The following is a 25,309-nucleotide window of genomic DNA, read 5'->3' as shown; positions in this document are numbered from 1 at the left end:
AGTCTGAATTAGCGGAAATCAATTTCATTTAAAGGGAACATTATACAAAAAAACATTCAATTGCTTGAAAACAAACAATTATGTCTCGGGAGCACCCGCCCACTCGTCAAGTGAGGAATTAAACAACTTCGCCAAAGTTTGACCTCCACCAGGAGTTAAAATGTTTTTATGGTCAGTCTTAGCGCACATTAGCCGGCGTGATGAGATGACAAGACCCAGCCCACTTGCACACACGCTGACCGGTGAGTTCATAATTTGTACAATGGAATTCCATTTAAATAAATACAATTGAATTGAAGTTTATTGTAGTTACAATAAGCAAAATATCAGAAAAATCTGTGTGAGGCAGTTGGAAGTTATGCAAACAGGTGCAAATATTTGGAAAGAGGATTTGGGAGGGGCCACGCACATGTAATGCGAGGTAAGGACCAGAACAAGAAAGAAAGACATCTGCGAGGCGAGGCGAGGAGAGCGAGATGATCATACAGTGTATGAAAATGCAAAATGGAGCACTTGAGACTATTCCCTCCGCTACGATTTACCGGTAGAGAGAGGCTCTGGCTAGCATACGGTGAGGGAGGGCGGGTTGGAAATGAAAGCGCGCTCGCGCACACGCGCGCGCAACTTTGCTCACTCCCATCACGGTGAGGGATTTTTTTTTTTCTTCTTCTTCAGTGATCAAAGCAAAGGCTCACTCATTGAGACGAGGCATGGTAATGGCAGGGAAATGATTACAAACATGGCAACAGTCAACAGTTTCACGTTTTACACTCACAAGCTACCTCATTTATAAACACATGAAATCCTGATAGACAACTTCAAATAGTCTGTCTTTACAAAGCGACGACTGCAAAGCACAGGTTTGATTGAAACTATATAAATAATCTCTTATTTCGCAAAATAAGATCATCAGAATATTAGAAACAGCTCTCGGGATGATGGAGCGCAAATTAAACTTCAAGCAGATGAATCAACTTGTGGAATGACTGAAAGTGAGCATGAGCTTTGGACAGGAATATGTTTTGGCACAGTTCTTCTTGTCCCTCACCAATCAGCAGCCACCCTCTTTCCCACCTGTGACATCATGCTGCCAAGGTTAGTAGACTCGTCAAAATTACGTCCTTAATCAAAATCGTTGACCACTCATTTACTGCCATTGACGGCTAAAAACGTCAAAAATCATTTGTCACATTTTTTTTTTTAAATTGTATTTATTTATTTATTTTATAAATCAGCTAGGAGTGAATGAGTTGATAATCATATTTTTTTTTAAAGCTTTGTCTGCCTTTCTTTCCTTGATGCAAATGCGCAGTAGGTCGACACAGTAGGGGTCAGCCATGATGTCACCGGAAAAGCCACAGCTAAATAGCGTCATGGCAGGCAACTGAACTTGAAAATCTGAAAGGCAGAACATGACTTTTCTGGCAGCAGACGGTGACTCACAAGCTTTTGAAAACAGGTTGCGGCTGATTCAATTTCTGACAACGAGGGAATCGCTGTCTCCGCAAGCTATTTGGCTAGTTAGCTGCTAGCAATAGCATCAACAGTAGCAAGCTACACTCCTGGGATAAAACTTCCCGTTCCTCTTCAATGGTCGATTTCGTTGTCGGCAAACTTTGGCAAGCAAATATCCTGACTGAAAATCTTGCATGTCATAATACCGAGTAGGCAGGATGGCAGACTTCGTAAACATCCTACTACTTCAATCACAGCATCTGCGATTCCAGGTTGAGTCGCGAGCAGATGTTCTGATTTAGAGCATTGCATGCCGGGGCACTCGGATCGGGAGCGACCTCATGCTGGATCGTGATGGATGACTTCATCATTCCGGCTACAAGTGCTGCGTCAACAATGCCACCTGCACTGTGTATTTCATGCCTAACCCCATTAAGAAAGGGGGGGGGGGAGTGGTGGCCCCTCCCCGTGGCGTGCTGCTTAAATAAGCTCTATGTAAAATGGTTAACAGCACTATCCCGTTGACCGTAAAAACTGCGCTGTCCCATTGATTATGGCGTAATAGCTGGACAGATGAACGTGTCTCTCGGCGGTGCGGTGGGGTGGGGAGGGAATGAAGAAGCGTGGGCTGTGCACGCCTGAGTGATGAACCTGAATCGCTCCCACAGACACCAGCAAGTGGAGCGGCCTCTATATCCAATAAACTGCATTTCTATATCCTCACTCATATTTCACACGCCGATTACTGCTTGGAGTGCTTTCTCCGGAGGGCCAGCAAGTGTCCTCCGTGGAGGTGAATTCCTGAGGAGATAAGCTGTGTCAATTTGGGGGGCGAAATGTCATTTTTGGGAATAATGAAAGTCTACTGTCAGGTGGAGTAGTGGAAATGGATTGGAACGGATCCCAAAGAGAAAAAGAATTGAGCAAGTTTAAGTAGCGCTGAGCCGCGTGTGTGTTTGCGTGCTTGTGTATGTTGCACCATTTGTAATATATTGGCGAGCGAGTCGGAAAAGCTGTGATGGAACAGCGTTCGCGCTGCTCGCAAAGCTCAATGAGCTAAGCCGCCAATAATGCGCAGCACTACATCACGGGCATCAAATATTCAGCAGCTCATTCCTAGCAGGTGAACTTGTGCACCTCCACGCTTGCAGGAAGAAAACGGCTCGGCTAAAGCAATAAATTGGAACCCTTCATAAAAGTCATTTTTGGAGAAAACATAAAAAAAAACTGAAACAAATACTGAGTCAATTATATGTACTATTAATTTCATATTAGGGTAAGAACTTCTTTTCATCTAAGACTGTAGCCAATTCTAGCTGATGTGGCCAGCATCCTGAGAAGATATATATATTTTTTTGGTCAACATAGGACTTTATTTTAAGAAGGTGGGTGAATGACATATATCCCATTCTTAATTTCTTGACAAGGAGCACAGTTGGAAGTGCACTTCCGTACCCCAAATTGTCACATATTGGGCCCCAATGTAAATATTTTACTATTTTCTAGGGCCAAATTTGATTCTCAGTGTTTAAAAGTGTCTGGAGTACAAAACCAGCATCTTTAAGGGTAGCTTGCACCTCTAAAATGTTGGACTTTAAGAACAATGTTGTACAACCGACAATATAGAAAGAAACTATCAGGTGTCTTGAAGGGAAGATTGCTCCCTTAGGTTCAATGATGCACTTTAACAAGAGTGTAGTATTCTCTGTGATGTTAAAAAAAAAACTCAATCTGGCCGAAGGAGTACCTTTAAGAGGATTCAAGGTGTTGCCATGGCAAATAAAAAAAAAAAGTCTTTGCAAGCCTATACAGATAAAAACCAAATTGAATCCATCCATTTGAACGACAGAGGCGAAATCCTCGGCAATTAAAGTTGCATGTTGGCTTCGAGAGAGCCGGATAATGTTGTGCAAATGGCTCCACTCTACTTCTTCTATCTCTGCTGCTTTTTATTCGAATCAATAAGCCTCCACGTCGTCTGATCAACTTCCTGCTTCCATTAAAAGCCCAGAAAGTGGATTACATCATTGCTTGTGCCACTCAGAGAGCTGAAGAGAGAGAGTGTGAAGAGCAAGAGCAGATCCACCCACACAAACATTTTTTTCCTCTTGCATGAATCCAACCCACGCCAAGACTGCTGCTACGATCGAAACGACAAATAAAAAAAATAAAAAAATGTCTTACCTGGTTGTTGATGCGCAGGGCAAGGTGTCTCCTCTCCCGCACCACGTTACCGCCGCCGCGCATCCTCGCCACCTCTCCCGGATGCATGCCTCTGCAAGGACAGCGCTCAAGTTAGCGCTTTCTCCGCGCACAGCTCAATCGGAAGCGGCGGAGTGACACCGACCTGTGTGTGGAGTTCCTAAGCATGGCGCTGTCCCTCTCTCTCACTGGCGGGTTCCCCTTCTTTCTGCAGCCACTCGCGGATGAAGTGGACACTTTGAGAGGGGAGCAGCCGGAGAGATGACCTGACTTGGTTTGGAAGGGGGGGGGGGATGCTCGTGCTGGTGGTGGGGCGAATCCTCGCAGCCAATGGGGATGCTGAGTCTGTGCGTGCGTTTTTATACAGCGTGTCACCGCATGCATTAGTGTGCACGCTGGAAGTGCACGCGTTGGAAATGCACCAAAAGAGTGTGAGATGAACGTACATGTAGACATGAATGAAACGCAGGACATCCCTATGATGAGAAACGCGTCAGAAATTGTCAGTCATGTCAACAATGAATTTAGTCGGAAAGTCACTAAAATGAAATAAGATGGGGGAAACATTAAGATAAGATGTTCTGCAATACGACGCCTATCATGATACTATTAATCATTTTAAAATCATTAAAAAAAAAAAAATAATTAAAAAAATCATAGACCTCATGTCAATACATTTGAATTGGGATGAAAATTGTATTTCAGCATTTCTGTTCAAAAAACAAAACTCAGTTGTGATTTAAGACAGCGATCTTTAATATTCTAATTTCTTGAGCGGTAACTTAGCTCATCAAATACTTGACTTAAACCTCAAAAGATGACTTTTCTCTTAAGTTAAAATTTATTGAGAAGTGAATATATCTGCCTTATTTATTTAAAGTAACGGTAAATGTAGATTTTCAAACATGAGATTTTAGAGAAAGGGTTTTTTTTTTTTAATATTCCTAAATGCCTGTGTGAAGAAAATGAAGTAGTAAAAGTAAAATAAAGTCAAATTACTCACCCCTTGAAGACGCTGAGAGAGGGAATAGGAAGGTGTTTTGCAGAGCAAACTTGTCACCTAGTTGTGTTTAGTCACATGGCAGGAACTAGAGAGCGTGCGACTAAATTGGAATGCATACAGCATTATAAATTACGTTCGGCAGTGTGCGTCAATGATAATGTGAGTAGCAACACACACTGACACTTTAAGTGCCTTGTTAGTTATTACTTGTTGCACCAGAATGCATTATTAAGAGTTTCTAGGTGATGTTAATTTGTGAAAATTAACGTACAGTATTTTCGTTGAAAGTACCACACTTTGTTTTACGTAATAAAATATAGAATATGTTAACAATGCAAATGTCGCTAAATTAACATCGTTCTTTATTGATATTTATTAAAAAAAAAAAAAGTCTGGCCTGGCATTCTGACTTACACATGCGCACAACCCTCCGTGTAACTGAGAAGTCATTGTTTGTCATACCATCCACAGTCAGGATTTCATGAAATAAAATGCACAAATATACAAAATTTTGCTCAAGACACTAATAATACAAGTCGGATCACGTCCAAGTAAAAAGCAACATTTTGCTGATTACCTTTTTGTCTATATTGCAAACAGATTAATGCGCTGCTCCTTGTAAATTGTGGGCCGGGTCTCATGAGGGAAAAATAGAGGAAAATACTTGCAACCTTTACGAGGCTATTCATTCTCAGAAACACACCAGCACACGCCCTCTCAAAAGTGTGGAGTGTTATTTTATGCATTTAAGATCGGCCGATTAATCAGTTTTTTTTTTTTTCTGCCAAAATTGGCGTCAGCCTAAAAAAAGAAAAATCAATTTTGGTTGGATCCTAAAATGGACCTTTGACTCATTGATTTTTTTTTTTTAATCTCTGGTTCTTTAAGATTGGTATTTGCATAGATGTGCTTTAAATGCTCAGCGAATTGAAAGTCTCAACGTCTGAGGTTCCACTTAATTACAGGAAACATGCGTTTGACTCAGGACAATTAACCCCACCACCCGCCCATGAGAACGACTCCATCACCTTCAGTGTAGGTTAGCGCGTGCGCTCATTGTGTCACTTGGGGTACTATTTTAAGGACATGGTATTGCGGGTGAGAAAAACACTTTCGGAGGCTCGACTTGTACAGCTCGGGAACAGAACCATGCTGTCACATTATCCGACTCACTCAAACCAAACGCGCAACATTTTAATTGCTCATGATTTAGCCTCTATAATAGTGTCAATCCAATTTATTTGGGGGGGAATCACACACAGACAAAAAAAAGTGGTTTTAGCACTAATAGTTCTATAACTGTCATGGAAACCGTTTTAATGGTCTATTAAAAAAATAAAAATAAAATAAAAAACCTTTGACCTCCAATGATTTTATTTTGTTCCGAAGCAGCAGTAGCAATCACACCAAAAAATAAGTGACCATGATTCTGTCTCTTTGGGGTCTTGGTACTCTTGAGGTACCATTAAAAGTACAATTTGGAACACTTTTAAATGGCCCTGGAAAAAAAGGTGCATTGCACTGCAGGAACTTTGAGGCCGTTGGGGATCCTCACTTGAACAGGAAACTTTGAGGAAGTATCAATAACGAAAAGTTGGTTTAACTTTTAGTGTGAATGCGGCTTCGGTGTCCAATACTTAATCTTGAAGGTTACATTAGTGTAGATCATTCCTTAAGGAGAGCAATTGATTCTTCCTGGCACCCATTTCTGATGAGTGCGGGAATAACTCTTTATTTTGCAGGTTTTAGTTTTACTCAACGGGTCTGATTCACCGTATCTAGGACATCGGAGTAATCTAACACATCTTATAAAACAATTGCAAGGACTGTAAAAAGTGGCAAATGAGCCGAGTAGCCCGAAGCGCTTGGAGACTACATAAGGCTGTGAATTGAAATAAATAAACAAAACAATTTGGAGTTGGTGCCTTCTGTCGTTGAATTTTGACGGTCCCGTTTGCCTCGACGCACCCCTCGGAGCCTAACTGTATTCTGTGATGTTGCGCTGGTTGTGTGATTGTGATAATACATACATTTTTTTTTAGCGCAAATTCAGTGAAACCAAGCAAGGGCAGGGAAAGAAAAATACCCGTCCCACACAGCCCGAAAAACGATCACCCGTGTGAAGGTTGAAAGTGGCTTAGAAGTACAAAAGTGACGTCTACAAGTTCCGAAGGTGTTAAACACACTCTCTCGTTCTCCCGTTTTCTTCTTGTCATTGCATACTTGTCTGGAGTCGATGCATCGCTATGGTGCCAGAGGAGTGCAGACGACGGCCAAATGAAGGGCATCACTTCAGAACGCTCCTGTGGGCAAGTGATGACAGATGGCTGGAGCAGTGGCCTGGCAGCTGAGAGCAGAGAGTAAAGAGCAGGGAGAAGACCTCATTTGGAACCGAGGAGGTGGTGATGGATAAACAAATACATCAGCAGGGCATTAAAATCAATCCTTCTGGCTCGCCATCAACACCTGAACTAGCACATTATAGGTTTAATGAATTACTCAAGTCGATTGAGCATTTTTTTTTTTACAAATACACCTCTCAAGATGTAAACATATTGCATAAATTACAGGTGTAACGATGACTCATGGATTGTCAAATTAATAGATTATTATGATTATCGATCGCGTGCATGATACCTGTGCTGCAAGCTTGGAGAGATAAGGGTTGCGCAATCCAAATGCAGTCATGGACGACAGTCGAGCAACGTCGCCTTCTGTCAGCTGACTGGGTCGCCGCGTGTTCCTACACCAACAACACAGTTAAGATTTTCAGAGGCACCACAAACACAACTTTACTCAATCCCCGTGGAGAATAACATCAAATCTGTCTGTGTTTTTTCAAAAACATTTTTATTCAAAAACTGTGCATGGTTAAACAAAAAAAAAAAAAAAAAAACTGATGATTGTTCAAGTGGTTTGTAGAAGTTGTAGTGCAGCAATCATTTTCACACGAGCAAGTCATTTCTTTCATTTAGCTCAATGCATAAAACTTATTGAATAAAGTGTCTTCAAAAGGACATGAATAAATCTTCAAAAATACAAAATATAATTGAGTGGTTATGAATGCAAAAATTTTACTAATGAATCCCCAAACCAGTGAGGAGCAGATAAAGTAATTACATGACGAGTAAGACTTCAATTAAAGAGCAATGCCCTTTTAAAGCAGCCACCATTACCATTTTCATAGTGCGTATGATTAAAATATCAAGTCCGTCTGGTCCCTTGGAGAGAATCCAAGATTTTTTTCTTTCATAAATGATATATACAAAAGACAGCATAGTATTAAAATGCACTTTACAAAAAAATGACTCTCCACATGACAATAAGGTAATTAGGTATCTTGGTTTGCGAGGCACCTCTCCAAAGGCTTTAAAATGTTCAATTTCTTCTTAAACAGAAGAAACATGTAAAAAAAATGTAAAAATCAGATGTTAGATCCAGATACTCAGTTGATGGTACTGGGCAGCGTCACAAGTCCCGCAGTCCTGCCCCCCACGGCCCATGACTGACAGCTGAGGGGTGGACGGTGCGGCCTGCTGCCTCTGTACGCCCAGGACCGTATGCGATCCCTCATCATCATCATCATCATCATCATCTGGAAAATAGCAATTACAACATGGAGACACATTAGTCCAAGGCGACAAAAAGAAACAGATGTGACGTGTGTCGATCATGTCTAACATTGCCTTTAGTCTAATTGTCTCATTTTAAAAAAGGGAAATGACGAGAGTTTACTTTACCCTGTGGAAAATTCGAACATCACAGCGCAGTTGACTTCTAGAGATTAAATGAAATCAAAATGTTTGTGTAAAAAAAAAAAAAAAAAATCCCGTTAACAACATGAATTTAATGTTGGTTTTGAGTCAACCCTTCCAATCTGATCAATTTTCTTCGCATGTAACTCTCAATGGGGCTTTGTAGTCATTTAAACAAATTGCTTGAATGATTTATTTTTTTTTTTTTTGGACCAGAACAACAGGATTAACCTTAATTATCACAGTAATCTCGTTCGAACGAATGAAAATAGTGCATTTCAGCAAAGAGTGAAACCACAAAAGAGAGCATCCTTGGCTTCCTTCAACGGCAATATACACCAACATCCACGCTGTCCTTATTCGAGGCAAAGCCGGTATTTGTAATAATAATGAGTCAGCCCAGAACATCAGGTCAGAATTTAACGAATTGCCAATGGCCAAAAAAGAAACAAAGTGCGTCAATAATCCGCAAGAACATCATTTGCAACATGTTATATGTCTCCACACCTCTGTGTATTTATGTTTTGTGTACGTGCTGCTTTTGGTACGCAGAAGTCCAAATACGCTCGGCAATTAACCTTTGAGAAAATTATACTTAATACCTGTTTTTCTTACAAAAAATGAGTCACTATTTCGGGAAATACAATTAAGACTCAAAAACTATCCTATTATATTTGTAAGATTTCATTTAATTTAACATGTAACAAAAGCCTCACAAAGAACTTGGCTAACTGTTATCGTTCCAAAAACTAGCCCCCTTTAAACAATAATTAGCATTTAACAATAGCCTCGTGAATTGCTTCGCTAATTTTTAGTATTTTTAAAATGATGTAGGTTATTGCTAACCTCATCTTTAACTATACGTCCCCGTTCCAAAATTAGCCTCTAATACAGTTGGGCTATTTAGTTATTTAACATTATTAAACTCGGCTGTTGCATTATTAGGCTAACCTTTAGCTATCCTAGATGCGCGTCGTGTTGCTAGGCTAAGCACTCTTATTCCTAAACTTGCTAGGCTCATCGCTCAATTCATGGGCAAGCCTCATTCCTAAACCGGCTTCTTGTATTGCTTATCTTTCGGAATTCTAGACTCTCACTTCTGTTTGGTAGTCAGAATCATATCAAATTTGTATAATTAAATGATATGGATGCATTTAACTTTTGTCCCAAAACACTGACCATTAACCAACAATTTTTTAAATATTATGTACGGCAGTTTATCTTCAAACAATCACGTCATCACACCGTTATTTTGCTATCGAGACAGCTACAAGAACCTGTTGTTTCCGAGCTTGGTCATGTGATCTTCTGCACATCGCGGATTAAATCTCATTGCACGGGTGTACCTAATGAAGTGGCTCGTGAGGGTAGACATGCCAGTAGACCAAATAGTCGATTCAGCTCAGGGTAAAATCTGCACAGCAACTCTCAGAAGAGCCACAAAATATGTGTGCCACTTGATTAGACGAGTGGGTTGTTCATTACGTTTCTAAGACGCCTGAGAGTGGGCGGAAAAGCGACGGCAGCGGGTGAGGAGCGGCTGCTACTCACTCAGCATCTGAAGTGGCTTCTTTCAGGAGTTTGGCTCTGGCTGCAGCTGACCGGTTCAAATCTCCTCCTGGAGGGAGAAGAGACAAGAGGGACGAGATTAAGGCCGTGCTTCACCAAGCACGGCTCAAATATTCGCTTACCTCTTAGATAATCCACTAAATAAAGCATCACCACCGCCACCAATGCAACTGCAAGACAAGAGAGCATAAATATGGAAAAATAAATCTAAAAACTGTTAATCATGGGAAACAAAAATGTTGAGATAGAAGAGACTGACTGCAGATGCAGGAGCAGAAAAAGACTTGCAGAAACAGGTATCCTTTGGTGTCGAGGATAGCTCCTGCTGCCATGGCAATGAGAGCTAATCCCAGATTTTGGACTGACTGCATGCTACAGGGAGGAACATTACCATCAGTGAAAGACAATCAGCAACAGTTCATTAGAAGGAAAATATGTCGAAGGAGTCGTACAAGCCATAGGCTGTTCCAAGCTGGTGCTCAGGTACCACGAAGGCCACCATGGGCCAAAGCGCGCATGCCAACAGGGAGTAGGACAACCCCAGCAGTGACTGGAAAACACAAAGATGTGAGATTTGTGTGGTTCTGTCCATTTTTTTTGTTCAGTTAAACTATTTTTTTTTTCATATAGTGTCAATACTTGCTTAATGTATTATAAAATGATGCCAAGTTCGTGCGCGCATGAGTGCGGCACTTACAGCTGCAGTTCACTTTTCAGCCACATGAAAGCGCACTTCCGTTTGCTTTTTCTACACTCGCTCTTACACAGTGTAATTTATAGTCTTGATGGCATAATTGCTCTTTACTGAACTTCACTTCCCTTATGAAAGAAGGTCTGTCAATGCTTTGGTAAGCACTGTATAAAACTTAAAAAAATCAAATATATATTATTGGGAAGGCAGAAAGGTGAGTCAAGATTTCACTGTAAAAAAAACAAAAAAACAAATCTAATTAATTTTCTGTCTGTCCATTACGACATGAATTACAGCATTAGCGTGGGAAACAGAATTTCACAGGTTACCATGCCAATCCAGGGGTTCCAGAAGGTGAAGGCCAGCATCATGTGAGAGGCGAGCGTGGTGCACACGGCGCACATCACCCAAATCACGTTCCTTCCCGTCTTGTCCACCACAAAGCCCAAAACGGGTGATGCTGGCGCAGAGATGATGTAAACGATACTGAAGGAGTCAGAAAAGCAAATGGAGATGGGTTACACGATGAAAAAAATTACTCATTTAAAATAAATAAATAAAATTGCACTCGCAGGAATGTCATGCTATATGTGGTCAGAATTTCTTTGAGATCCTTCAGCCAATCTAAATCCCGAAAAAAAGTCATTTCCAGAAAAGGCACATTAACTCACTCACTGCCGTTGATGGGTATAGAAGCCCAAAAATAAATTTACTTAAAAGTAGCTAGCAGTGAATGAATTAAACACGTTGAATTGTTTAGACAGGAATGATACATAGTGAAGTGAGGCAACTATAATAAAAACAAGAACTCGAAAAGTAATTAGCAAGGCGACAAAGGGTAAAAAAAAAAAAAGAAAAGAAAAAAAAAAAAAGACATTTTTTAATTTAAAAATAGCTGTAGAAAAATAAGCCATTTAAAAGTAAGCCTGAACAAGAAAGAAAACTGCGTGGAATTGGTTTTTAAAATAAGATAAGCTGTCAACAACAACAAAAAAAATCACAATAAAAGTAAACAAATGAGCTTCACTCTCTTATTTATCTAATTTATATATTTGTCTGTATTATTGTTGTATTGCACTGGAGAGGGGAGCTCTCTAATCTCGTTGCACACTTGAGTACAATGACAATAAAGGGATTTCTCATTCTAATTCTAATATAGGTGTTAAGAAAAAAAATGAAAAATGTCAAACCATTAATGTGACCGCTGACTTGGAGAACTCAATTGGAAAAAAAAGAGAAGTTTTCATGAGGGGAGGTAAAAATAAACGACTGAGATAATGCAGAAGTGTGCACACCCTGTTATATATGGTGGTCACAAAAAGTGGTATTTGGGGCTATGTATATTTTTTTTTTATACACAATGCAAATGGAAAAAAAAATATTTAAACGACGGACATAATAAAATTGTGCTTGCAAATGAACTATTGGGTCATAAAACATTGCCTGAGCAGCCATTAAGTCCATCTGATGCAAATCACCTGTTGACAGCTCTCGCTTCAGCCGGGGAAAAGTCAAACTTCTCGATGAAGAAGACCCTGGAGAAAAAGGAGGCAAGATGACGCCCTAGCTCAGCACTTACACTTAAACAGCTTTCCCTCTGGCATCCGTCATTTTGGCGACCATTCGCACGACAAATGCGCCGTGGAGCGCAGAAGCCCTTTCAGTCGTTAAGTGATTTGAGAGCGTCTTTCCGGTTGTGACGACTTCCGTTGATTTGTCAACTCGCCGAGCCATTTTCAAAACCACGTTGCATTTCGGAACCTCGCCTCCACTCCTCTGTGGCTTGGTAAGAATGCGGCGTTGCGCCTTTCAAACTTCAAGCAGACGTGGCCATTGCGCTCATCTAACGAGACTCTATTTTACGCCTTACGTGCCCTTCAAACATAATGACGTCTTGTTTAGGAGTTGAATTCCCTCCTTCATTCACTCAAGGACAATAAATGTTTTCAGCAGATGCCGACGATGCTCCGTGCTCCCCATAAGAAACTATTATTGTAAATTATATGCATTGTTACAGCATCTGTAAACTTAATAAGAACTCTAATGAGAGATAAAAATGGTCTCGTTCAAAATTCAGCAGCACATTTCTCCTCAGACAAGCTCCCAGCTCTGCTATTCGCCAGAGAGGAGTGGAAATCAGATCAACTTTGCAGTAGACACACTGCACTTTATTTTATTTTTTAGGTGTGGATTACGGTAATCCCAAACTTTGGACATGCTTTCTATTTTGTAGTGTCTTATTTAGAATGGCGCATATTAGTTGATTTTTGTGTCAACCTTAATTGTAAACCACTTGCTTGAGTTATTCAATTAATTATTACATTGTCATATGCATTCACCTGCTGATAATAAAGTACAAACTTATATCGAAAAGCACAAGTTATGTTATGTGTGCCGATTTGTTATTTGCCAAAGTATAGAACGGCCTAGTTTGACATTCACAAATCCGGGGATCATTAATTTGCAACCGCACTGACTTTAAAAAACAATTAGAAGATAAACACACACACAAAAAACACACACACACGTATTAAAACTTTGATGTGATTCCTGGATGAGGCGCTTGTGCAATACTCACTGTCCCAGTCCAATAAAAGGGAAGATGGCCACATAGTAGCTGACGCAAATGATGAAGATGATCCACAGAGGCAAGGGGAAGTCTTTCACATCAGTCAGTTGAATTACCTCACCTGACAGTCGAGATACAAACATGCATTGAAGCAGAAACTAATTAAAAAAAAAGACATAACTGAGTTACAACTGTATTTTTTTTCAGGGGGGGGGGGGTGTTGTCAGCGCATATTAATTTCCATCAGTGATATTTTAACTAAAAGTGGACAGCGAAATAACTACTGGTTGTGTAAAGCTGTTGGCACTGGGGGTGAAAACGAAGCATGAACAAGACATAATCAGAATGCTTTACCACTTTTCCCCTGCTCCTTCTGGAGGATTTTCTCCGCTCTTTTGTCGAGGAAAGCCAGCACCAGCGCGCAGATTAGCGAGAAAATGCAGGTTACAGCAGCTGAGAAGAGAAAATAGGATTAAACTCCTCCACTATGGTAATTGGTGCAAATGTTGATTGAAAAGATTTGAAGCTGAATTTCATTTAGCACATTTCAGGAGCACTGATATTAATAGATGACTTCAACCAAAGGTTAAAAATGCAAAAAAAAAGAAAAAAGAGTTCCCATAAAGACAGGAAAGGCATCAACCTTATTTTTACTAGTTGAGGTAGCACTTCATCATAGAGCCATTGAATTACACATGTCAAATATTGTGCAGATCTGTATATATGGCGCATGAAGAGGACATGTTACGAAATACAATCGCTTATTCACTCATTTAATGCCATTGACGGCTTAAGACGTCAAATATCCTTTTTTTTTTTTTTACTCGGCTGGTAGTGAATGAGTATAGAACAAGTAAGAGAAATCCGTGTCAGAGTCTTAATTTCGGAGTTTTTCAAGATATGAGCAGTCACTTAGCCATTTTCTTATCTTGAGATCAAAGCAAAAATGGTAGATAAGAGTGTTTCATACATCAGCCGCTAGATGGCAACAGAAACAACATTTGTCCACCATCAATTTACAAAGAATCATTGGGTCCGTATTGTATGTAATTGCCTTGCATCAAAACTATTTGGGCGCATGTGAACATGGAAATTCGGAAATTTGACCATTGCAAGCAGGTTTTGATTGATCAAAGTGTTTATCACGTTAAATTTATGACAAAGAGTGTCAAAGGAGAGAAAGGATAACGCAGATTATTTAAATTGAGACTTGATAATGTAATGTACATACATAGACACCCGCAAACACATGAATGGCAAGATGCACGCATGCACGAACACACTATTAAATACGACTACTGCTAAATAATGCGCAAATAGCTTGTATTTTCACCACAAGAGTTAACGTCACCAAATCCAAACAATAAACCACAAAATTGGCAAAGTTGCTGAGAAAGTCTGAATTTCCTTGACACACTTGTTTCTAAAAGCTGATGTGTTAAAAAGAAGTAGAAGTGACGCTTCCTCTGACTGCTGCCATTCACACAAAGCAACCTGTTGCACTTTCAGTTCTCCTTCTCGTCTGTTAGCTGAGATTTCAAGATGCGACCGCAGAAGGCTCGAGGAACTCTCGGAAAACGTAACCCAAGCCTGAATGTTGTTACATTTCACTTTGCTACTTTACCTATCATGAGCGAGCAGCCGAGCGTGATGTAACCGGGACTGCCGACCAGGAGAGCCACTTTGCTGTACACCCAGCCCATGATGTTCATGTTCACCGTGCTGCCCTGCGGAGCACGAGAGTTTATGCGATCACGCATTCACGAGAGGCTTCTGAACCCAAGTTGAGCAGAAGTGGGGGTTTTTTTTTTGTTGGTTTGTTTTACCAAGCGAGCCATGCTCAGCTGAAGACCAAACACCAGGTTGAGCTCCTTCCCTTTAAACCAGTTGACTGCATACGTGTTCTGGGCCACAGCCAGGGACTCCCCGCCAATTCTAGCCACAACAACATACCATTAAAAAAAAGGACATTAAATCCACTTGGACAGCATTTAAAAGCCAAATCAAAAGTATAAAGTTGGCCTTTTAAGAAAAAAAGTTGCCTGAATTAATGTCTAAATTTGGACCAAGTACAGTATAGTGTTCTGATGCAGTGGTTCGCCAACAAAGCACCACCTAAAAAAAAAACTGCGCAGTGCCATTTCGCCTAACATTGAAATACAGCAACATGGTAGGCCTCACTGTTCATTAAAAAAAAAAAAAGCGGCAGTTTTAAACCTGAAAAGTGTACTCATCATTGTACGGCACTGTAACATTATGCAGGATTTGAACTTTAAAAATGTGTTTAAATGCACAAAAAAGTGGGCTTACATCACGATTCAACTCAAATTTACTGCACACAACTTTCTTTTTTTTTGTTTGGAAAGAAAAGTATAGGGTTTTTTTTTAGGTTTTATTTTCCACATGTTGGATATTAGTACAAAAAGTAACATTTGCTCACCCAAATATAAAACGTCCAATTTCCATCAACCAAAAATGATTTACCAAAGCTCCAGTGGCAAATATGAGCTGCATGGACAAAAAGAAAACATTAAATCAGGTTAAATTAAGTTTTCGTCATAATAATAATAACAAAAATAACTTACCTGTCCAACACACACAAACAAGGAAAAGATGATGGTTCCCAGCCTAAAAAGGAAAAAACATAAAATTCAAGTTCAGTACAAGGTATGTTTTGCTTCTTTAGTATTTTTTTTTTACACAATCAGCAGTCATGAGCAAAAAAAACACAACTTATTAAATGATGATTACCTAATGCCAAAGACTCTGTCAATGAGGAATCCACCAAAGAAGCAGAGAATAACATTGGGCCACGAGTACCAGGCATACAGCTGCATGAACTTGGCCGTGTTCAGGTTCAAATCCTTCACAAAACACAAGTTAATTGTTTTTGGGGTTTTTTATGCATTTTGACAAACCATAATCACACACAATTGAAATACACGCAAATAGTCGTGCTGTGATTCTAATTGATTTCATCAATGACTTTGAGTTCATAATAATTAAACACTTATTTTACGCGGCATCAAAACATCTTCACTGATCTGCACTGCTTGCATCAACAACATAGCTGCAAACAAGAAGTCACTACGGGTTACTTAAATAAAATACAGCCAGTGTCAGTATGTTATGGTCCAATAAAGCAAAGGTTGAACTTTTTGACCATAAATTGAAAAATTATCATTGGTGCAAACGCAACACATGATCTCAGTTGTTTATTTTTACTTCCTCAATTGAAAAGATAAATTGATTTAGGTTATAGGTCACAATAGGTGGAAAGGGAATTTAAATGACGTGTCTTGGACTCATTATTCTTATGTCACAAAAACAGCCATGAACAAGGGTGTGTGGGCTTTTTTTTTTTATCATTTGCCACTCTTTGATGACAAACATAGTATAGACTTGCTCCCATACAGTGTGATGACTCATTTTATGATCATTTGATGAGGCTTGGATTCTAAGTGATAGCTCATTCAAAATCATTTTAAGATATTGCACTTTGACAACGGGACACGTATTGATATGTGTCAAGAAAAAAATATTTACAATTATTCTATTATTTCTGTGGCAGTTGATGAATGTTAAAAATGAAAGGAAATCCCAGAGGAAAAAAACGGAACCAAAAGTAAAACTCGTTTTGAATCATGTCATTGTCATGTGCTTGTTCTGTATGGGGGCAGGGGGGATTTCAATTCAGAAAACCGTTTTTACTGTGAGATGAAGCTGGGGGGGTTGATGAGATTTTATTTTAAGGCCATACCCAGTCTTAGTGAAACATTTAAACAGAGTGGAATTATAGATTTTTACTATATGGTCACATTGCTGTGGTTATTCTTCAAACATGGTTTACTGGGGCGTGTGTTTTAAATGCAGGAAAACAGCTGTGTTATTTTCATTTTACATACAACAAAAATAGGAGATTTTACCTGTAGGACTTCAGTCTGAAGAGAAGCAGGGTTATCATAACAGAAGTAGCTACCTGGATTCAAATAACACCACAAGCACACATGTTGAATAGTTCACGTGAGACTAGTTTGGATGAAGCTGAAGATTATTTTAGGTAAACAACATTTTCAAATTAACTCCTACATTCCACGTTGGCGCCTTTGGTACTTACCAAATCCGAGAAAACACATAAAAACCAGGACAACGACTCGGTGTAAGACGTGCGCCGGGTCGCAGATGGCTGGCAGCGTTGTGCCAGCACGGCCGCTATGCTCTACACCGGACACAGAGTCATCTTGTCCGGCTTCCGACGCCAGCAGGGTTCGGACCTCCTCGTCGTCCGCCATGTTTGGGATCCGCCGAGGAAAAGTTGACGGAAGTGAAGAAGAGGCAGGCAGCCCGTCACGTGATCTAGCACATGTTAGTCACGTGACGACTCGAGATGGTCTGGAACAAGGAAGTGGTGGCGGGATAGATTTGGATAGTAACGCTGACTACAGACTACTAATTGTTAAATATGAAATACGTTTACATTGATAAAAATATAAATATATGTAAGTAGAGTTTTTCATAAGAGGAACAAAGAATGAAAATTGAAAAATACAATTAAACAAGTGTCTTAATAAGTCTAATGTTTTAAACTTAAAGGTTAAGTCAACCCAGAAATATTTGGTAATAAATGTTCTATGCACCGTCACTAGTCTAAACATGGTATTTAGATTAATATTGTGTTTGTCGAATATGAGTGAAGCAGCAAAATACACCCGTTTTTAGCCATCTCACGGCGTGGCCATTTTTTCAATTCCGTCATCTAAAAATGACATCACAGTTACCTAGGTCTCAGTAAACGACCAATCACAGCTCACGTTTGTTCTGAAGCTCAGCCATGAATTTTTTTGACTATACTTTCAAAACGACTGCCATGATCGAGTTCATTGGCCCAAAGCTAAGATACAGAAATAATTGGTTTAGTATGCAAATAGTTTTGAACTTTTTTATATGATACAACATAACTTATCATTTTCTGCAAATATTTTACAGATCACAAGTTAGGTCACTCGAACTACTAGGAACTCTAATTGAAGAACCACTGAACTGCGACATTGCTTAATACAGCTTCAGTTCAATAAGCAAGCAGCCGGCAACGTGGATGCGGCAAGTACTCTACCACTTCCCTACCTGTCTTGACTCTTCCCTGACCCCGACCTGCGTCCGTGCATGTGGTACCAAGCAACACTATCGAACAGAGTTGATTTAATTTCCATGAATGTCATTTAGAATTTCTCATAACTCATCGTCGCGGCTGTCAGAGGATTTAATCGGTGGGTGACAAACGGCCTTTCTTCTGGCGCCAGTAACTGCGGCTCCGGCCGCGGCGAATAGCTCGTTAATTTCCTGACCAAATATCAGCCTCTGCAGTCAAGCCAATACGCGGTGGGATGGCGGAAGATCATAATTCATTATTACATTAATCAAATCTACAAGCAGGCGTGATTGTAAATCACGTGAATGGTAATGTTCATCCTTCCACATGTATTTTATAAATGTCCTAAAAATTGTGATGAAGTGGTGTGGGAAAGGGAAAAAAAGCCAGTGTACTTTACTTTTTTCTGTCCTCTCTCTCCGTGCTCAGGTGCTGACTGCTTCTATTGTCTGATTAAGCATTTTATGTGTGCATTTTTTGGCTCAGTAGTTTAACACTGTGAGTGTTTGATTAAGGTCACCCTGTTGATGGAGCGGCAAACTTGTGCAAGACATGCATCTGTTTCAGCTGTGGAAATTTGGTTTTGGTGGTTGGCAGTCAGGGGGCACAGACACCTCATCATGGAGGCTGCTCGTCTACATAAAGAAAAGTCACTTGACCACAAATTGTTCCATCACCTCTGCATGTGCAACTGAAAGCAGTAACATGAAAGTTGTTCTCGTGTTTGGGCACTAAGAAACCGGGTTACGTGATGACAGAATATCACACAATGTAATTTCATTTATATAGCGCATTTCACAACAGCTGGAGCTGTAACAAAGTGCTTTTCATAGCCATCATATAAATTAGCAAAAAAATTGCCATAAGTGTGGTACATTACTAAGTAATAATTTCGACCCAGCTGAACCAATTTTCAATACGTGATAGACCCCATAAATGTCTGAAGAAAATATCGGCAAGGGAGCGCTTGTGTGTGTGTGTGTGTGCGTGTGTGTGTGTGTTACAATTGAGTTAACTAACATGATATCTTCAAGGACAATCGTAGGGACCACCCATGCAAAATATTGGGATGGTAAATATGATGAATATATGAATGGCGGGAAAATATTGAAATTGGGCAAATTGGTATGTGTCCTGGAAGGGCGAATACTTCCAAACCATTAAATTCTAAGCAGTTTTGGAGTTATGCTATCCTCACAGTTTCGTGGAAAGCCTGTTTTTTGTAACCCTGCGAAAATCATGAAAAAAAAAAAAAACATGTTGCAATTTTCTCAGCTGTAAGCACTGAGTGTTTACATATAAGTGCTGACTAAATGTTTTTCCTTTTGAGTTTACAGAAGGGAAAGTGTCGGTTCAAGGAGATTAGAGATCAGGAAGTTGACAAGGACATTGAGTAAGCTTGACATCATGCGTCCAATGACTTGGCAAATCTCGTGTCATGTGACAGGAACTGCATGGTCACTTGCAATGTCATGATCTGCTGCAACCATGTTTGCAGCATCTTTTGTCCATTCAGCCCATGTTGATTAACAAAGAAAAATTGCTGAGATTTAAAGGAGACATATTTTGCTATTTTTGCCCACAAATCAAAATAGTTGTTTTAGGTGTCTTTCATAAAAATGCGACATACTTCGGTTAAAATACCCAAAGGTTCAAGAATTACAGCACACTTTCAACCCTCTCTTAACAGTTGTGTTGAAATCACTTGGTCACATCTCATGCAAATGAGTCACTTATTAGCTGTACCAACATGAATGTGGTCGTACCTAAAGTTGTGATATACTCATACGTAACGTTCACGTGCTAAAGCTAACGCTATCGTGTGCATCCATCAACACTGCGGAGGTTTCTTCTGTCTCGTGACATAATAGTGGTTCACCTAGCTTGCTACCAGGTTACGAGCGGGGAAACTTGATGTCTACGATGTCACAAAAGGGCCAAAATCCGAAAGGCTTACTTCAGCATTCGTGTCCTGACATGTTGAAAAATTACTTTGCATAATTTAAGAGTTGGTAGGTGGACTGGCACTAGTCTTGAGAACCACGTCTGGCGAGACAAGCGTTGAAAAAGTCAGTTTTCTATAATGCGGTTCTGCTAACACAGCCCTGTCTGTAAAAAAAAAAAAAAATCCTTTGTAAAGTCAGCAAGGAGCTCGTGGTTTATACATCACATAAATTAAACTAAAAGCTTGTCAAGAATGCTGCCCCGGAAGATGGTTGTTTCCGTAGTGGCAGTTTTATCAGAACTGGACATCCATATTAACGTATATTAACGCACATTAGCATTTTTAAAATTTCTTGCCATTTTCCTTGCAGTTTTTATCTAATTAGATCCAGACTATTAGACATATGTACATATTGGAAATATTCAATAGTTCCGGTGTGTTATTTTGGTGGGCCAATGTCCACCACTCTGTTGTTGTTTGCCATTTGCGACATCTCCAGCTGCGTGGTCGTGGCAGAGGGGGAGTCTCCCTTGGGGAGGGGCTTTCGTCTGAGCGTGGCCGTGAGTCTCTTCCTGAACACGCTGCACAGGAACACGTAAATGAGCGGGTCAAGACACACGTTGGTGGCCGACAGCCACAGCGTGGTCTCTTTGGCGATGAAGAGCCCGTTCTTGGCCCGACACTGGCTGATGGTGTTGCGGGTCTGCGTCAGTGTGTAGGGAACCCGCGCAAAGTGGAAGGGAGCGAAGCAGACGACGAAGACGGCAACCACCACAAAGACTTTGGCTTTGGTTTTGCGGGTGGCTTCCTGAGAGCTGCTCTTTGAGGCTTTGTATGACGCATATACCTTCTTGCTAATGAATGTGTAGCAGAACACCATCAGTGCCAGAGTTCCCCAGAAGATCACCTGCAGGGAAACATAAAAAAAAAAAAGCGTGAGCATGATACAAATGCACACGTTGATCTTTCAGTATAGCCTACAGCACATCCTGTTCACGATCACAACGGGAGTTGAGGTTTTCCCGCAATGACTTTGAGCAAAAGCTGGAGTACACTATGGACTGGTCGCCATTGAATTACAAGTCAATTATGAATGAGGTATTGAGTGGTGTGAACCTCTGCATTATGAATGGCAATACCTGAACACCAAATGAATAGTACATTTTCCGGTGCAACTGAATATAAGCAGCAGCAACTCCCCCCCCCCCCCAAAAGATATACAAGCCGCACCAGGATATAAGCCGCAGATTTCTATGTTGAGAAAAATGAGTTGTTGACTGCATGTACAGGACGATTTTGTACTGTAAATGCGCATAAAGGTACATAAACAAATTGTTAAAACATCACCCTTTAACACGGCAACAACTCTGCTAATTAAAACAGAACAGGCCCATGAGAAAAACAATGGAGATTTATTTAGCGTACCGGTGAAAGAAAAATCCACAGACAAGCCGCACCTTTGAATTTAGCCGCATGGTTCAAAATATAGGAAAAAAGTAACTCCTTGGGAGTTGTTGTGGAAAGTGACTAGCTAGATACTGTATAATAGATACTAACTAAATTAATAATTTAATTGAATATTTATCACCATGCTAATGCACATGCACGGAGTTCTATTTGGCCCATGCCTCATTCAATGATGAGAAAACGGCAAAAAGCTAAATGGAGCAACAAAAAGTAAGCTAACTAACTGTCTAACTAGAAAACTCTCTAAAGAAGCAGCTTGTTCGCGTAAAAATGTAACACAGCAAAAGTCAGCCATTTCAGTTTGGGCCTTACTTTCCGACATAGTCCAGAAAACTGACTATTATAATCCATGTAAAAGCAGAATTTTCAAGACATCATAATGGGATGGCTAAAGGGATACCAAATGAATTATTTAAGAATTCTTCCAATCTTGGTTACCTGACAGAAGAAGTTGAATCCTTCATGCCAAGCCAGGCCAGCCTGGCTCTTCATCGAGGTGCACTTCACTCGTCCGTTAGAGTAGCCTGGCGGCTGGTCGCTTAGAATCACATTGGGCAGCGCTAACGACAACATGACCACCCACACAGCGACACTCAGAACCTGGCCGACCCAGACCCGCTGCAGGGCGCCCTTGCCGAAGGGCCGGACTATCTTCAGGTAGCGGTCCAGGCTGATGAGGCCCAGCAAGATGATGCTGATGTACATGGTGATGTAGAAGAGAACGGCCGAGTAACGACAGTGGAAGGCCCGCAGCCGTCCCGCACCCACGCCGGCGTCGCTGAGGACCCTCAGGGGGATGGTCAACGTCATTAACAAGTCAGCCACCACCTGTTGTTTTAAAATGACATGGTTTGGTTAGATATACATAGAACCAGCTAGCCCTCCATCCATCCGTGCATCGAACAATCCATTCGCCCATCAACCGATCCATCGATCACCTTTCCAAACATCCATTACAAATCACTCATACTTCTATCATTCATTTATTCATATAATTATCTTAACATCCAAACGTACATTCATCTATCTGTCAACCGTCCCGCCAACCATCCATTTTTTTACCAATTACATATATCCTATGAGCTGAGGTTTATCCAAGCGGACTTAAGGTGAGAGACGAGGTACACGTTGGACTGGTCGCCAGGCAACCACAAAGCACACATAGACAAACAACCATTCACACTCGTGTTTACACCTGGGGCTCAAATCACAAAATGTCTCAGGTACTGGATACGGTCAAGGAAAGCTCACGGAAATTAACCTAGTGCGGTTCTAAAGTCAGCAGACTCGGGTCGATTAACTCAGAATTCAAAGCAAAATGCAAATGGGGTAAGATGTCATCATAAATGAAAGCAGCTCTAAGTTTAAATTCTTTTAAATCCAGGTTAAAAAAATAAAAGTAGTCCCAAGTGTGAATACGTGTAAATACAATGATTAAGATCATTTTTACATTAGTCCAAAGTAAACTACTTTTTACATCCCTACTTTCATTAAATTCATCTGTTATTTAAACATTATTTTTTATCAAAAAAAGAATCAAATTACATTCTTTTGACTTTAAATGTTTTGTAACTCTGTGAAGCACATTGAGTTACCTTGTGCAGCCAATACGCTATATTTAATAAATTAAGAAGCCTTACATTGTCTGTGGAAAGTTTTTCGTCACCAATACGCACAAGGAGAACATTAAAATGCCTCACAGGTATGACCAAGCAGTGGCTCAAAAACGGAAGCGTTTACTGTGAGGCAAATGTTCTACCATACCACGGGATATGAATAAATATTTGTGCCAATGCTGACCAAAGCCATAAAAACACGAAAGGGATACTGATAGTCAGGAAGTGGAACTGCCTGCCACTCAAGCTTACTCGACAAACAAACACACGGCAGCTCAACCTCCGGCTAGCAAACGTCATGGCTAATGTTCGGCATGTGTTCATTTACTCGAAATTCTGATATAAAAGCTACTCACCACATTCTTTAGAAAGACCATAAATGTGGACTTGCTGGGGATGCTGAAGAAGATCCACGCCGCGATAGAATTGAGCAGCAGGCCAAATATGAAGAGGATGCTGTACAGGCAGGGGAACACCACCGAGGTCACGCTGATATCCCGGACACAATTGACGGAACCATTGGCTAGCGAGGCGTTCATTTTGGTTTTCTAGAGATGACAAGGTTGGATGACTATGCTGTGTTTACAGTTCTAAAATTGTAAAAAATTGTAAAAAAATAATGCTGAATGGTGACATCGACGCAAGGAAGACGTTAGAAGTGGATGGAATGCAGTTTACGAGGTCTTCGGATCTTGGTTGTAACATCTAATTGTTTACCATACAAGCCATGGATCAAGAACCACATGCTGCTTCATCATATCAAACGCTAACTTTTAAAAGAGTTAGTTACTTTTGTGACTTTGCCAAAATAATGTCATCTTTTGGAAAAATGAAATGACTGAAAATTTAGTTAAAAGTCACTCTTACCTTGTGTCCTTCTGGTCTATGTGACTGTGAAGCGTGGAAAAAAAGAAGAAGATATAAAGCAATGATGAGAGCAGAAAATACACAATATTTCAGAAGAAGGAAGTCGTGAAATATCCGATTCCGCTTTCTCCTCTCTCATCCACAGGAAGTTGGCCAAACGAAGGAAACCCAATTGAGCATCTATTGGTGTTACTTTAGTTCTTCGGTCGAAATGCTCCTGTCATGAAGATTTTGTGTGTGTGTGTGTGTGTGTGTGTCTGTTTGTGTGTGTTGTCTCTGGAGCTACTGTGTCCGCCCCCGACGACTTTGCCAGGCTTCCTGTGAGTGAAAGAGACTTTCCTTGCTCACTTCCTGCCCCGATTGTTCCCCGAGAGGTTGCCGCTCGTGCATGCCAGTCAACGGACAAACACCAAGGGCCTCGTTCCAGGGGGGACCCTTTGCCCGAGGACCAGTTGTACGCTCCTGCCCACCCCCTTAACCAGCGCACTTCTCTTTTCTCATGAGACGATGCAGTCAAAAGCAAAAATGATGCTTGTGGGTTCGAATGCTCACCAAATGCGTCTTGACGTATATGTGATGTGGTTCCGAATGCAACCGGACATAACAATACTTGATGGAGTTTTTCTCCCTTGTCCACCCTTCTATAAATAAAACAAGCATTTTTTTTTTTTTTTGGGAGCGCATGACAAGCATAATTTCCTGTGTGGCTTCGCTTGTTGGATCAGGACCAGGAGTGACAGCAGCTGGGAAAAGAGCAACTGGTAGAAGAAATGCTGCTGTTGAAAAGCGGCCCCCGGGGAGCCATGAATCAACTCTGTAGTTTGCTACTTGAACCAGCGGTAAAGTGTGAGAGGAAATTATTAAAAATATCTATTTCGATAAACACGTTACAGTATGGATTATGAGGCACTATAATTCCATAGGCCGGCGCGGCAGCCGACTGGTTAGCACGATGGCTCCGGCCTTCCTGTGTGGAGTTTGCATGTTCTCCCCGGGTCTGCGTGGGATTTCTCCGGGTATT

The 25,309-nt window shown here is 40.7% G+C and overlaps 3 protein-coding genes across 5 annotated transcripts in view; all 3 read right to left on the bottom strand.

Annotated features, from left to right (window-relative positions):
• Positions 1 to 3,970, bottom strand: part of schip1 (schwannomin interacting protein 1) — a 202,803-nt gene extending 198,833 nt beyond the window's left edge. Inside the window, exons 1-2 of the mRNA XM_088300538.1 lie at positions 3,803 to 3,970; positions 3,640 to 3,730 (exon numbers count right to left, since the gene is read on the bottom strand). Of these exons, the coding sequence (XP_088156664.1) occupies positions 3,640 to 3,730; positions 3,803 to 3,825 (114 nt within the window). The 5' untranslated portion in view covers positions 3,826 to 3,970. The remainder of the gene's footprint in view (positions 1 to 3,639; positions 3,731 to 3,802) is intronic.
• A 1,110-nt stretch (positions 3,971 to 5,080) lies between these two features.
• On the bottom strand, positions 5,081 to 17,661 carry mfsd1 (major facilitator superfamily domain containing 1). Of its 2 annotated transcripts, XM_088301476.1 has the most exons (17): positions 17,362 to 17,661; positions 17,171 to 17,223; positions 15,996 to 16,108; positions 15,830 to 15,872; positions 15,685 to 15,752; positions 15,071 to 15,179; positions 14,869 to 14,971; positions 13,599 to 13,697; positions 13,254 to 13,365; positions 12,154 to 12,210; positions 11,005 to 11,161; positions 10,437 to 10,534; positions 10,244 to 10,356; positions 10,107 to 10,154; positions 9,967 to 10,033; positions 7,298 to 7,403; positions 5,081 to 7,007 (listed from the first exon to the last, which is right to left on the bottom strand). In XM_088301476.1, exons 1-17 carry the CDS (start codon positions 17,534 to 17,536, stop codon positions 6,948 to 6,950), a joined length of 1,581 nt encoding a protein of 526 aa, XP_088157602.1. In that variant the 5' UTR covers positions 17,537 to 17,661; the 3' UTR covers positions 5,081 to 6,947. The 2 variants fall into 2 exon arrangements, with proteins under 2 accessions (XP_088157602.1, XP_088157603.1); XM_088301477.1 differs by lacking the exons at positions 5,081 to 7,007; positions 7,298 to 7,403 and adding an exon at positions 7,492 to 8,255 and having other exon boundaries at positions 17,362 to 17,642.
• Positions 17,662 to 19,379: 1,718 nt separating this feature from the next.
• p2ry13 (purinergic receptor P2Y13) lies at positions 19,380 to 24,996 on the bottom strand. Of its 2 annotated transcripts, none has more exons than XM_088300014.1 (4): positions 24,289 to 24,996; positions 23,778 to 23,969; positions 22,244 to 22,633; positions 19,380 to 21,245 (listed from the first exon to the last, which is right to left on the bottom strand). In XM_088300014.1, the coding sequence occupies exons 2-4, from the start codon at positions 23,958 to 23,960 to the stop codon at positions 20,778 to 20,780; spliced, it is 1,041 nt and encodes a 346-aa protein (XP_088156140.1). In that variant the 5' UTR covers positions 23,961 to 23,969; positions 24,289 to 24,996; the 3' UTR covers positions 19,380 to 20,777. The 2 variants fall into 2 exon arrangements, with proteins under 2 accessions (XP_088156140.1, XP_088156141.1); XM_088300015.1 differs by having other exon boundaries at positions 23,778 to 23,877.
• Positions 24,997 to 25,309: the final 313 nt, after the last annotated feature.

This window comes from Idiotropiscis lumnitzeri, chromosome 7 (genome assembly GCF_059441095.1).
Source record: "Idiotropiscis lumnitzeri isolate Australia: NSW breed Sydney's pygmy pipehorse chromosome 7, RoL_Ilum_1.0, whole genome shotgun sequence".
NCBI lineage: Eukaryota > Metazoa > Chordata > Actinopteri > Syngnathiformes > Syngnathidae > Idiotropiscis > Idiotropiscis lumnitzeri.
The sequence above is the reverse complement of the archived record's forward strand: the minus strand, read 5'-3'. Positions and strand labels throughout refer to the sequence as shown.